General features: G+C 34.1%; 1 protein-coding gene across 1 annotated transcript; it reads left to right on the forward strand.

Annotated features, from left to right (window-relative positions):
* Positions 1-2,051: 2,051 nt before the first annotated feature.
* Positions 2,052-3,218, forward strand: LOC131166119 (pathogenesis-related protein 1C). Its single transcript, XM_058124415.1, has one exon. The coding sequence runs from the start codon at positions 2,264-2,266 to the stop codon at positions 2,858-2,860; it is 597 nt and encodes a 198-aa protein (XP_057980398.1). The 5' UTR covers positions 2,052-2,263; the 3' UTR covers positions 2,861-3,218.
* Positions 3,219-14,269: the final 11,051 nt, after the last annotated feature.

The following is a 14,269-nucleotide window of genomic DNA, read 5'->3' on the forward strand; positions in this document are numbered from 1 at the left end:
CTGGCCTTCAACCCCTATTAATAGAGTTTTCAAGTTGTTTAATAGGGTTTTCAAGTTGTGGTAATAATATTCTTGGAGACGGGGCGGTCAACTGTGGTGGTGTGGAGCTTTAAAACTGTGTGGTCGAAGAGCTGATCAATGTAGTCTTGGAGGGCTCGCCTCTAATGTTTGATGAATAAGAAGAAGCAAAAGAGGTAATAAATACCATCTTTTACCTCTCAAAAAATACATGAAGAAAGTAGAGGAGACTAGGGATATATAGCTAGGGGAGGGGTGACCTTCTAGCATCGGATTTGGATGAAGATATAGGTTATTGATTTAATTTGAATTTTTGAAGGGGTGAGACTGACTAGATGTTGGAGCTACTGATTTGGACATGAACACAACATTTTATTTAATTTCCTTAATGGTCATTAATGGATTTCAAAAAGAATTATATTAGATCTAAAACATGGATGACATAAATTGTAAAAATAAAATATAAAATAAAATTTGATGAACAAATTGATTTAAGTTATAATTAAGTTCAGTGACAAACTAGGTAATTAATCCAAAGAATGACTTAGCATTCTTTGTAAACTCCAAAAAAGGAAAACCGACCAACAATGCCTCTAAACTGCCCCATGCCTTCTAATTAAGAAGACGAGAGAGTACGAGTCATCTTAAATCTCCTTCTCCAACAAAGCTACCTCTACTTTCCTTGTAGAGGATTGACAAGAGAATGAAAGATAATGCATGGTCTAGACGCACCCTTTGGTAGAAAAGGATCTTCATGGTCATGTGGTCTAGACCACAAGATCTCCTTTGGCAGATTAGGGATCAAATATCTTCTCCTTCTCCAACAAAGTTATATGTATAATTCTTAGGCGGATGACTGTCTTCTTTGGCAAAGGGTAGGGTAGGGTGGGGGGCGGGGAGGAGGGTGGGGATAGAGAGAGAGTCATGTGTTTTCTCTTTTCTCTATTCACTGATTGAAGATATGTGGCTGAATTTGATACGAAGGTAAGAATAAACAAAAGAGACGAGTTAAAATGGTAAAGCTCTATATGAAAATTGATAAAGAAAAGGATCTATATATAGGCTTTACATCATAACATTTCATCCTTACACTAACCATAACTCTTATAAAATAGGATCACATCCTAATACTAACCACAACTTCTATAAGATAGGATCACATCTTAAAACTAACCACAACTCCTATAAAATGGAATCACATCCTAACACTAACCACAACTCCTAGCAATGACTAGAGCTTCCAATAAATATTAATAAATATGAAATAACATATTTAAATCTTAACAGAATTTTTACCAAATTTTTTTTTTTTTTTTATCACAACTTTCAACATTGTCACCTCTCTTCAACTGAAAAAAAAAAAAAAAAAAAACACTCACTTTGCATTATTCTCTCTCTAAAATTGAAAGAGAGAGGATGCATGCATAGACATTATAGTTCATTTGGTATTTGTTTTTCCTCTTTATGCTCTTAATTTGCAATTTTGAAAAATGCAAACATATATATAATTTGCTAATTAGAAAGTTTATAGTTAATTTAATAAGGTGGTGTTTAAGATCAAAGGGTGCCGAAAACTTCATGAATTTTAATTGATTATAAAGTTTAAAGTTAATTTAATCAGGTGGTGTTGAAGATCAAATGGTGCCGAAAACTTCATGAATTTTAATTTTTTTTTGTGTCCTAAATATTATTTGCATGTGAATTTTATACAAACGTCAGGATTTGAAAGGTGATGGTTTCATTTTCATAAACTCAAGCATTGAATAATAAAGATTGCAATAGAATGAGAGAATATTTTAGTCTTTTAAATAATTAGCCTACAATTTTATTATTTTTTATAAATTGACAACTCAAATGATAATTATCATAACTAGTTCAATCCAATCATGAAATCAATACCATGTATAAACATTAGTCAGCATAACAAACACACCCTAATGGGGTAGAGGCGCCTCCAGTCATGGCATAAATAATAATAATAATAATAACCAAATCTATTTTTAAGGAAAGTTCGTGCGGTGCTCACAGCTTTGAGGCCTTCATCTCAAAATAGTAAGCAACTAAAATTACACTCTCAATTTGTGAACGGCGCCCATTAACCGGCAGGCATGAGCGTCGTCTTGGCCGGCCAGTACATACGTTGAAACAGAAGAAGAAACAAAATACACGAAAACGAAACAAAGCAAAACAGAACAAGCCCCAAACCGGAAACTCATCAGAAACACCAACAACAACAACAACAACGATGATACTCCAAAATTCCAAACTCCAAATGCCGCTAGTTTTCACCATCCTACTGATCTCCCATCTCATCATCATCTCAACCGCCACCGCCCAACAACCCCAAAACCAAGACCATCAGCTGGGTGGTGCCTCCACCGCAAATGTCCACCCATTCCACGCATCACTGAGCCGAGAATTTCTTGACGCGCACAACAAGGTCCGCGCACACGCCGGTGAACCCCTCTTCACCTGGGACAATCACCTGGCACGGTACGCCCGCCGGTACGCAAGCCTCCGATCCCAGGACTGCCAAATGGTGCATTCATCGGGTCCCTACGGTGAGAACATCTTCTGGGGCGCCACCAACCACTGGACTCCCACCGACGCTGTCCGCGCCTGGACCCACGAGCACAGGTTCTACGATCGGACCGCCAACACCTGCGAATCCGGAAGGGTGTGCGGTCATTACACGCAGATCGTGTGGAGGGACAGCACCAGATTGGGGTGCGCATACGCCCGGTGCCTCAACGGCGGCGTTTTTGTTGTTTGCACCTACGATCCGCCAGGGAATTACGTCAACGAGCGCCCATTTGGGGATGGCTCGGATGGCGATAATTGAGGTGTCCAATGTTTTCTGCGACGATCGCCGGCAGAAGCTTAATGGCATCTTAATTAGCTCAAATTTTTGTCTCTAACCTCTTGGAATTTTTCGAGAAGTTTATTACAGTTTATCAAAATAACGGTCTAGTGCGTCCCTACTATATTTTCTTTTAGGAAATATCAGAGGTCTCTTTTTGTTGAACTTCGCATATTTCAGGTTTGGTTTAATTTTATTTTTATTTTTTAGAAGTGCATATTGTTTAGTGAGAAAAGGATTAATATTTGAATTTGAATGTCCACACGTTTGCGGCGGGTTATGAGAAACCTAACCGAAACGTGATTCCTTGTTAAATGGAATGCACAAATTCTTTTCTTTCTTTCTTCTTCTTTAAATGCTTCTTGCCCTGAACCAAAAACAATAACACTAAGAAATGAACTTTCCTATATAGCTGTTGCTTTTTGTTTCATTGTGTTTAAACTTCTAATTGTTGAATGTCCCACTAAAAATATTTTATCATGTGCATAACTACAACAATGAAATTATATATTAGGAAGAGAATGAGCTTTGGATAGATGATCATCTCTAGCTAAGTTTCAAGGTTTGGTTTGAAGCTCTCTTAATTGACTGAAAGATGAGTGCCAGAAAATTTTTGGGAGAAGGCTTCTCTTGAACAATGTAAGTAATATAGCTTCCAAATATATATATATATATATATATATATATATATATATATATATAGTGATGATGATAATGATGAGAAATTGTAATAACTTATATAAAATAAGAGTTCAAATATACTATGAGTTGCACAATTATCAACTTGTCACTCTCATTTTCATTACACTATATTTTACTTTAAATTTAATTTTAAAATTACTATTTTTTTATTTCCCTTGACCATCTTGTATTTTATTATTCTTTTGTAAATAAAATTTTCTCCATTAATTTTTTTTCCTAGGTAAGCCCACCAATCAAACAAACAAAGAAAAACTAACAAGCAAAGACAAAAGAGAAGCAAAAAAAACAATAGAAGGAAATAAATTTAAAAAGGAAAAACTAAGAGGGCTTTCCTAAAGATAGAGGGCAGGACTGAATGGATTGGAACGCAACCTCTCTAGAACACTTTGAGCTCATTGGGCAAGCGCATGAGCAGCTCCATTGGCTGCACAAGGAAGCCCAGAGGACCTACAATGGCTTGTGCCCCTGAAACCTTTTTGAGATATACGATGCCAAGATATTAACCTAAAGGGCCTAAATGTGATTCCTCCCTACAACCAAAACTCTTTCCATCAAGAAATTTTGTATTTAGATTTATATTAGATTCGAATTAAATATAATATAAAATTATAGGCAAATTTATTCAGATTCATCCAAACTTAGATTTGTGGTCTCAAATTCATGTTCTCAAATGCAATATTTTTTTTAACTCCTTTTAGTCTTAACCAAAAACAGTAATAGAGAAAGAAATGAAGTTTCTAACAATGATTGTTTATTTTTTGGTTCATTGGAGGTCATTGCACTAATTTGAACCTAAGTCCTCCATTAAAAAAGTTTCAAGTTGTAATTATTCATGTCCTACAAAAAACACCCAACCATGCAATAAATACATTACTAATTAAAATAAGCATTAGGAAGAGAATGTGCCTCGGAAATTAGAGATGATTTTCATCTTTGGATTCTATGTTTAAGGTTGGATTTGAGAGTTTTTTATGCTGAAATACTAATAGTAAATGGAAAAAATATAATTGTACGATAATACGGGAATTATTTACAAAATTGTGTTAAAGTGAAACCACTTATGGAAAGTCGGTTCTCACAACGAAGACAAACTTTTCGCAATTGATTATATATGAAATGACAAGTTTTATGATGTAAGCAAAACCGACTTTTGGTTTTCATTGTGAGAATCAACTTTCCATAAGTTGGTTTCACCTTACGTAAATTCCAACACATTGCATGCATGGGGAGCAAAATCAAATTATGGAAGTCGATTCTCATTATGAAAAGCAACTTTTCATAAGTCGATTTCACCTTACGTTAACAAGTTGCATGCATGGGGAGCATAACTGACTTATGGAAAGTCGATTTACATAGTGGGAACCGAATATCTAAAAGACGATTTATCTTTGCATGCATGCAATGTTGCACCCTCATGTAAAATTGAATTTCCAAAAGTATGTTAATGTGGCTCTTCTATTTTACATTACAGAGAAGTCATTTTCAACTTGATCAATTGACATCTTACCCAGGCAACTAAAGTAAGATTACTAAAGCAAAAGAACTCTTCATTAATTGCACGAAGATACAAATATTATTTCTCCATTCTTCATTTTCTTTTTCACTAGTTTCACAATTAAAAATATGGATTCCTAAGTTAGGAAAAATGCACCAAATCAGACAACCATATAAAAAAAATACTTTTTTGTAGAAATAGAAAAAATGTTTTGTTCATGCTTCTAGTGTGAATGCATAAAAATGTTACTTCATATATAATACATAGAAGAAAAGACACATTTTTATGAATGAAATATTTCAAATGCACGTCTCATGAACAAAAAGTGATGAGAGTTGTGAAAACATTGGTAATTAAGGAGGTGAAAGATATGAAAACTAATGAATGAGGGGATTCAGGAGTGTTAACTTTGGTGTATTCCCAAGAGGGGGGGGGGGTGAATTGGTATTTTAAAAATTTATCTCCTAGGTTAAACTATCCAACAGCACTATATACACAACCTAGGGTCTGTCTATGCAATTCCAAATGTGCAGATAAATATAATGTGCAGAAATTAAATCATGCGTAGTATTCACAGACAATTGAGAATAACATACATGTGCAGTAAATATAAAGTTCTGAAATGTAAAATGCACACACGATATGTTATTGGGGTTCGGCTAATACTGTCTACGTCCCCGCCTTGACTCACCGGTATAAAGATTTCACTATAAGCTCACTCATAGGTAGAGCGACACCTACTACAACCAGGTCAATTAACGGGCTGACTTCAACCTACAACTATACCTTACCAAGATGGTGCACCTAACTTTCCTAACTGGGTCTAAGTCAATCCGAGACTATTCAATAGTTAGGCTCACGCCAGGAACACAAAAAACGATATAATTTTTGCGTACACGGAAATATGCTTCTCAACAAAGCAGACTATGTACCGATTCAGTACAGTATAATCAATGCACACCAATAATGTAAGAACTATAAGTTCAATGGTGTATATATGCAATCAACACTCAAAGTAATGATTATCTCAAATTTAAGCACAAGAGTGTTTCTACAAGCTAATCTTTGAAACTATGTAAAGATAAATCTCAATCACAGTTTTAGGGTTTCAAAGATTTGTATCAAGAGAAATTTAGAATATCTCAAAAATTATTTTCTCAATATATAGGCACAAAGAGATAATCAAATATAAGCTTGTAAAAATATTTTTGCACAACCAAAAATAAAAGCGCAATGAGTCTGGCAATAATAATGCAAAGTTTTCCCACACACAGATTTATTAAATAAAATCGGTGGAAAAACCTAACTAAACCCTCAATCCGAAAATCAAATATGCAATAAATCAATGAGGGTTTTTAGCACATTAGAACAATTAACAAACACTCACAGGGATTTGATTTCTCAAGAGAATGGTAGTATATGAGTGTATAGGATGTGTATGAAGAAATAGGGTTTAGGAAATTTCAGAGAAAATTTTTGGCTAATCAAATCCTTAATCTCTCACTAATTTTTGCAAATGAAGGTATACATATAACCTTCAACAAAAATATAATCGTTAGGACACAAAGTATTGACCTCATAGGTCATGCCCAGTTTTGATCATGACAAATACTTTGTTATTTAATGGTTAATGAGTTTGTGTGCAGGTTCAAGTAGAGATTCCAATTTGGTGCACTGGACTTGAAGAGGATAAAGACCCTGAATTTTTTATATGTTGCATTTTAATTCAGTTTTTATTCTGTTCTGTAATAATTAAAGCTCAATGGACTGTAATAATCAATGCATTACATGCATGATAGGATAGATAAGCTCAAAAGACTTAGACTGACCTTAGGACCCTCATCTTTGCATAAAAATATGCCCTATCATTTTAATATTAATCATCATATGTATAAGGACAACATTATAAAGAGAATTGGACTAAAATATCCTTGAAGGGCCCATTCGGACAACCGAACTTTAATGAATAGGGACCTTCAGTCGACCGAACCTCCACCGGGTCAACATTTTGGCCCTTCGGTTGACTAACCAAAAATATAAGGCAATATCCTAGTCGACCGAACCCCCACGTGGGAAATCTCAACGCCACAGTCGACCATCTAGTCTAGTTCATTCTCATGCTGGTCGACTGAAGTTCGTATAGTTCGGTCAATAGAACCCAATACGGTTGACTGAACCGCGGAGGTTCAGAATCGCCTTATGAATGGCTAACCGAACACATAATTCAAATTTTCCTTGGTCGACCGAACTCTCAATACGGTCAACCGGTCTTCTCGGGTTGTCAAAATTTACCGAGGCTAAGACACAGTTAAATATTATTAACCTCACCTAAACTTTTGCAAAAATGACATCTATGTCCTGAACAGATATAATTTTGGGAACGTCTCATTTGCAAAGTTTGGAAACATGATTAGTAATCTTAATTAGCAAATAATCTCTGAATTCCAAAAATCCCTACTCTCATTTTCAAGCTCCCTACACTCATTTTTAGTGCCCAAAATAATTTAGTAAGAGTGTTATTGTGACTTTCTTATTAAGCTTGGGCTCTCACTTGTTCTTGTTGATTGAGATAAATTTTAGAGAGTAAGCTTCAAATTTTTCTTGGAGACTTTGTTAGTAAGTCTTCCATAGGAAAAATTTTTTTGAACTCGTGAGTTTTGCATCTTCATTGTAGTACTCAAAGAGTTCGTATTGCGTTTTCTTTGTGAAATATTATTTTGCAAATTGATTTCAAATATCTACTGTGATTTATTTTAAGAAAAATATTTGTTAAAGATAATTGAAGTGTGCTTGAAATCTTTGTTGCTACATTGTGATTGATTCCATTATCTTGTCACAAAGATTCTCACATATACACTCTCATGTATTGATTTTTATTCTTGCATCATATTGAGAGTAGATATGAAAACTACATTGAGCTTATCATATCTTATTTTTTGGCCTCACAAGGCTTAAAATCTTTTTATCTTATTTTGATGCTAACAAACAAGTGGAATTTAATGTATTTTTGTGAGTAATGTTATCTCAGGGCTCATATATGAGAAAGTAAGGTCAAAGTGCTCACAAGGATCAAATGAAACTTAAAAGAGTCAAAGCATGGATTTAAAAATGATATTTTAAAGCTTGAAGAAAATGAGGACATGGATGATAAGCCAAAGAAAAGTTAGAAGTCAAAAGAGCAAAAGAAAGTAAAAGAGAAAAAGTTCAAAGAAAGACAAAGCATGAAAACTCAAGAACCTAGAATGTGAAAAGTCTTAAAAGTCTTTATGTAAGTACTTTAATGTTTAAATATCGTTTGAAATATTATGAAACTCTTAAGTTAACTTCTTAGAAAATATTTTATAAGGTCAAAAGACATTTCAACAAGGTTGAAATTATTTTTTAAATGAAAAGCACCAAAAAAGGTTTTTCCAAATGTTGTCATTTTTTCTACATTCGCATTGAGGTGAATATTGCTCTATCAAAACCTCCTTATTTTAAGACATGTTCAACATGACAGTTGTAGTAGTTTTTCTTAGCTTTCGTTTGAAGCCAAGAACACCTAATTTGGAGTTGTATAGAAAATGTTATGACTAAAATACTGAAGCAAATGGATATAAGATTAATCCTTGACCATGCATGATATTGATTAATCAAATGGATATACTTACTGCTCTTTATATTGGTATCCATGAGCTATGAAAGATATTTTTGATATCCATGAGCTATGCATGATGTGATATTAGCTTTGGTATCTATAAAGTATTTTTGGTATCACATTTTAAAAATTTTAATTGATATTACAATTTAAAAGGCTCATTTGGTATCAAAAATTGATATTTAAGAATGATAAGCATAATTGAACTCATGAGCATGTTATGATATTGATGATGTTAAAATGATATTGGTATTTGATGATTGTGTTCATGAGAACATACATGATATGAATCAATATATGAAGCACGGATAATAAACTTAAAAGCATAATTGGTATCAAATCTGAATGTATAAAATTCAGTGGGAGTATTATTATGACTTATTGCTTGTATTATGTTTCTTCCCTAATTATTAAATTGGAATCATGGAATAAATAATTGGTATCATGAGTTATTATGCATGCTGAAGTTTAAAGAACTATACTTTTTATTGTTGCTCATAGCCTTAGTATTTAAAGTCTTACACTTTTTGATCGATGTCAAAAGGGGGAGAAGTTTTAGGCAGCAAAAATTGAGCATGATATTAAAAAAATTGGAAGCTTATTGAAATGATATATCAAAAGGAGGAGAAGTACTTGATCTTGATGATATTAATATTGAATAATGTGATTTTGATATATGAACATGATAGTAAAAGAGTTTTTGAAATTGATCATAATATTGTTAAGTTTGTCAATATGATGCTTATTGAAAGGGGAAGCCTTTTTAAGACTTACTTAAATTTTGCTCCTTTTTTGTCATCATCAAAAAGGGGGAGATTGTTAGCCTTACAAGGCTTAAAATCTTGTTATCTTATTTTGATACTAACAAATAAGTGGAATTTAACGTATTTGTGTTAGTAATGTTATCTCAGGGCTCATACATGAGAAAGTAAGGTTAAAGTGCTCACAAGGATCAAATGAAGCTTAAAAGAGTCAAAGCATGGATTTAAAGACGATATTTTAAAGCTTGAAGAAAATGAGAACATGAATGATAAGTAAAAGAAAAGTTTGAAGTCAAAAGAGCAAAAGAAAAGAAAAGAGAAAAAACTTAGAGAAAGACAAAGCATGAAGACTTAAGAACCTAGAATATGAAAAGTCTTTGAAGTCTTTATGTAAGTACTTTAATGTTTAAATATCGTTTGAAATATTATGAAGCTCTTAAGTTAACTTCTTGGACTAAGATACCTTTTAAAATACTTGGAAAATATTTTTATAAGGTCAAAAGACATTTCAAAAAGGTTGAAATATTTTTGGAATGAAAAGCACCACAAAGAGGTTTTTCCAAATGTTGTCATTTTTTCTACATCCGCATTGAGGTGAATATTTCTCTATCAAAACCTCCTTATTTTAAAACGTGTTCAACATTAAAGTTGTAGTATTGTTTCATAGATTTCGTTTGAAACCAAGAACACCTAATTTGAAGTTATATAGAAAAAGTTATGACTAAAATACTGAAGCAGGGTCGAAGTTGTTAACTAACTGAACACTGTTAACAGCGGAACTTCAGAGGATTGAATAGCAGACAGAGTCACTTCAGACGGCTGAAGTGTAACTTCAGACGTCTGAAGAATATACTCAGTTGATTGAAGATTAAGTTCAGTCATCTGAAGATTTTGCTAAAAGTTTTTTAAAGAGGCAGAACCACCTCAGACGACTGAACTCGAAAGTTCATATGTCTGAACACTGTTAACGAGCATATTTTTCAAAAATTTTATTTTTTAAATATTTGTTGCTTTGGCTCCAAACTTTCTAAAAACTTGAAAATACTCTAAGTAAACTTAGCCAACGATAAAACCCTTTTGAATTCCTGTAAATATATGGTTTTGCAAATCAAAATATACCATGAATTGAAAATTCCGTTTTAGAAGCTGAAAGCACTCTTGTTCTTACAAAGTTCTCTTGTTCACTCATTGAAAATCTCTTTTGCTGTGATATTCTAAAGTGCTAATCCTTCATCCTCTGAATTCCTATTTCTAATCCTCATCTAAGAAGGATATTGGTGAATTCTAAACTTGAGCTTTATTCTATTTCATAGTGATATTTCTACATTAAAGTATATAGTGCTGAAATTGTACTAACTTGCTCTTTGTAAGAGTAAATTTGTATGTAGAGTATATCGTGTTTCTTGTAGTTCTTTGACATTCCAAGGATTGTTTGGATCATTGGCTAAGCAAGGGAATATTTCTTAGAGATACGGGCTCTCGCCTAATTAAGGAGTGACCATACGAGGGTACATCGTTTAGAGAGGCGAGCTCTAGCCTATTGAAGGAGTGTGTAAACGATATTGTTCCGTGTTGACCTTATTGGTCACATCCAATTTTGATTATGACAAATAATCTTGGTACTAATGGTTGTACTGATAATTGCATGCAGAATCACCTTGTGCACGCTTTAGGACTAAAAGACATATCATTATGGCGTGCGGTGTTCGTGCCGAAGAATGAAGATCTATGAGTTGTATTCTGTATTCAATTTGTTTATCTCTTCATTCTTGGATGTAATTTATTATGAACTATGCGCGTGTATCACTTGTAATAATATCATGCATGGTAGGTACGTATGCTCAAGAAGACCATAGTTGGACTTTAGCTACCTACACAGTCCTTAAGATAGAAAATCCTTAAGTCTCTAAACAAATGCACTAATAAGTCCCCATTATCATCTTCATATCAGGGGAATTAAAATTGGAAAAAAATGGACTTAAATTGAAAAGGTTGAGAGCATTTGGGGAACTGAACCCAGGCCGTGTAAAACGAATCGGGCGACCGAACTAATCAACTTATTGACTTTGTGTTCGGGCACCCGAACTCATTTTGAACGTATCTTCTTCGAGCACCTGAATGCCTATCATAGCACCTTTTTAACTACTCGGGTGACTAAACATTTACGTTCAAAAGAGGGCTCAGGTGACCGAACTACACATTTCGGTTAACCAAACTTAGATTCGAGCGCCCAAACCTCGGACATTTGGCTACTAACTGTGGTGCATCCAATCGGTCCTCAATTCGGGCACGCGATCCTCTTAAAGTTGAATTTTTGACTGTGTCTGTTCGAGCACCAGAAACTCAGGCTGGGCACCCGAACCTTGAGGGTTAAAATAATTTTTACTGATTTTTTAAACGGGTTAAACTAGGTTAATTTTCTTATTGGTCTTTTAAACAATTCTAATTATACTCATTGTGTCCCCAAGGGTCAAAAAATCCTCCTTGCCTATATATACCAGTTCATTTGTCTTAATTGGAAAGCAAATTAGCAAACTTGATTAGGGTAAAAATTCTCTCAACTCTCAAAATCCTCTAAACCCTATATTAGCCAAATATTTCTTGAAAACACTCACATACTCCTCATTCTTTTTCTCTAAACACTGTAAGTATTTCTATAAGGCTATTGTGCTTAAATCTCTCTAGCTTATACTCTTTTTTGGTATATTGATTGATTGATTTTATTTGAGAGTATAGCCTAAAAGTACTTCCACCGATTTCATTTGATAAATCTAGTGTGGAAAGACTTTGAGGGTTTTTGGTTGTTGCATTATTGTTGCAAGTTACCTAAACCTAGATTTTGTGTGCAAAAATCCTTTTGTAAAAGGCTAGTCTTTCAAACAACTTCATTGTGCTTTATACATTGAAATATCCTATTGAGTTTGTTTGATTTATCTTACTTAGCATATTTGAAACCCTGATCTGATATTGTGATATTCAAATATTGTGTTTCAAATCTTGCTTAGATACACAGTCTAGATCTTGATTGATTATCATACTTGATTGAGTAGTTAGCACACATTAGAGTACTGAGCATATTTACATATCATTTGTACTTGCATTATTGATTGAGCTGTATTGGTGCACACATATGCTTGTCTAGAAGTGCATTTCCATGTACGCATTTTATACACATTGGTTGTATTCTAGGCGTGGGCCTGAAAAGAGAGACTAGCCCTCTGGAATAGTCCCAGATTGGTTTAGACCCAATTAGGAAAGTTAGGTGCATCATCCTGTTAAGACGTGTTGGTTGAGGTCATCCCCTTGAATTGACCTGATTTTTTTAGGTGTCGCTCCACCCATTTAAGTGAGCATTATAGTGGTAATCCTTGTGCCGGTGTGGGCCAAGGTGGGGACATAGGCACAGTTGGCCGAACCCCGATAACATATCGTGCGTGTTCCTTACATTTCTGCACTTTACTTTTATCACACGTGTATGTTTGTTTATTGATTGCATAGATTGACCCGAGGTTGTGTAATACTGTTGATTAACCAATTGACCTAGGCGATAATTTTTTAAGTACCAATTCACCCCTCCCCCCAATACGAATTCACCCCTCCCCCCTCTTGGGATTGCACCAAAGCTAACAATTGGTATCAGAGCCTCGTAACTTAGACTTAGATGTCACTTAGTTAAAAAAATCATGATGGCTTGTATTAGTGCATCCCCTCCATGTAAGGGAAGACTGGTCGCACACCCACCTATATTCTGTGGTATTGATTATGCTATATGGAAATTTAGAATGACTATGTATGTGAAAGCTTTGAATTGGAAACTATGGAAAGTCATTGATCAGGGTGATTGTGTGCCTACGAAATCTATTAGGTATACTGATCTTCTTAAATCTGAGTGTGAAATGAATGATCATGATAGGAACTTAGTACAAGTGAATTTTGATGCCATGAATACCTTACTGGACGCTTTAGATTCTAACGTTTTATGTGAAGCTATGGCATGTAGTAATGCTAAGTAGATATGGGATGAACTTCAGAGGAGATATGGTGCACCCAGGAAAAACAAGGTGATCTCTTCGTGTGACTCAAGCTCTACTGATATTGAGGGAGGTAACCAGTGCCTTCTTGCCTTAACTGAAAATGAGGTCATCTTTGTTCCTTCTACTTTAGTAGATAAATCTGGTGATGATTCATGTGATGAATTGAATGATGCATCTGATACTGAATCATATGATAGCACTGATAGTGAGAGCATGCCTACTTATGAGGAATTGCAAATTGAATATCTTAGGACTCATAAGTCACTTGTTAAATGTAATAAGAAATATTCTATTTTGGAAAACAAGTATGAAGCATGCATGAAAGAATGTGACTCTAAAGTTCTTGCTAAAAGAGAAATTAATTTGCAAATCAAAAGACTAGAAAGCAAGAATGAATCATTAGAAAATGAATTAACTGTTTTGAAATCTAAAGTCTCTAATGATAATAATAAAGATCACTTGATTGTAGATCTTGAAAGTAAAGAAAACAATATGTCTAAAGACCTTTTGAAACTTCATAATATTTGCAAAAGTTTGGAGAACTCAAAAATTCAAGATCTAGAGAAGAAAATAGAACACCAATCTAAGATCATCTACACGTTCACTAGAGGCAAGGAAAACTTTGATAAACTTCTAGGTGCACAAAAGATGAAGGTATAGGTTATAATGGAATTGAAAATAAGAAAATAAAAAACCTATACATGGGGTACTTTGTAAAAGAATCAAAATATTATGTTATTACCTCGTCTGGTCTGTACATTC

Source organism: Malania oleifera, chromosome 10 (assembly GCF_029873635.1).
Source record: "Malania oleifera isolate guangnan ecotype guangnan chromosome 10, ASM2987363v1, whole genome shotgun sequence".
NCBI classification, from domain to species: domain Eukaryota; kingdom Viridiplantae; phylum Streptophyta; class Magnoliopsida; order Santalales; family Ximeniaceae; genus Malania; species Malania oleifera.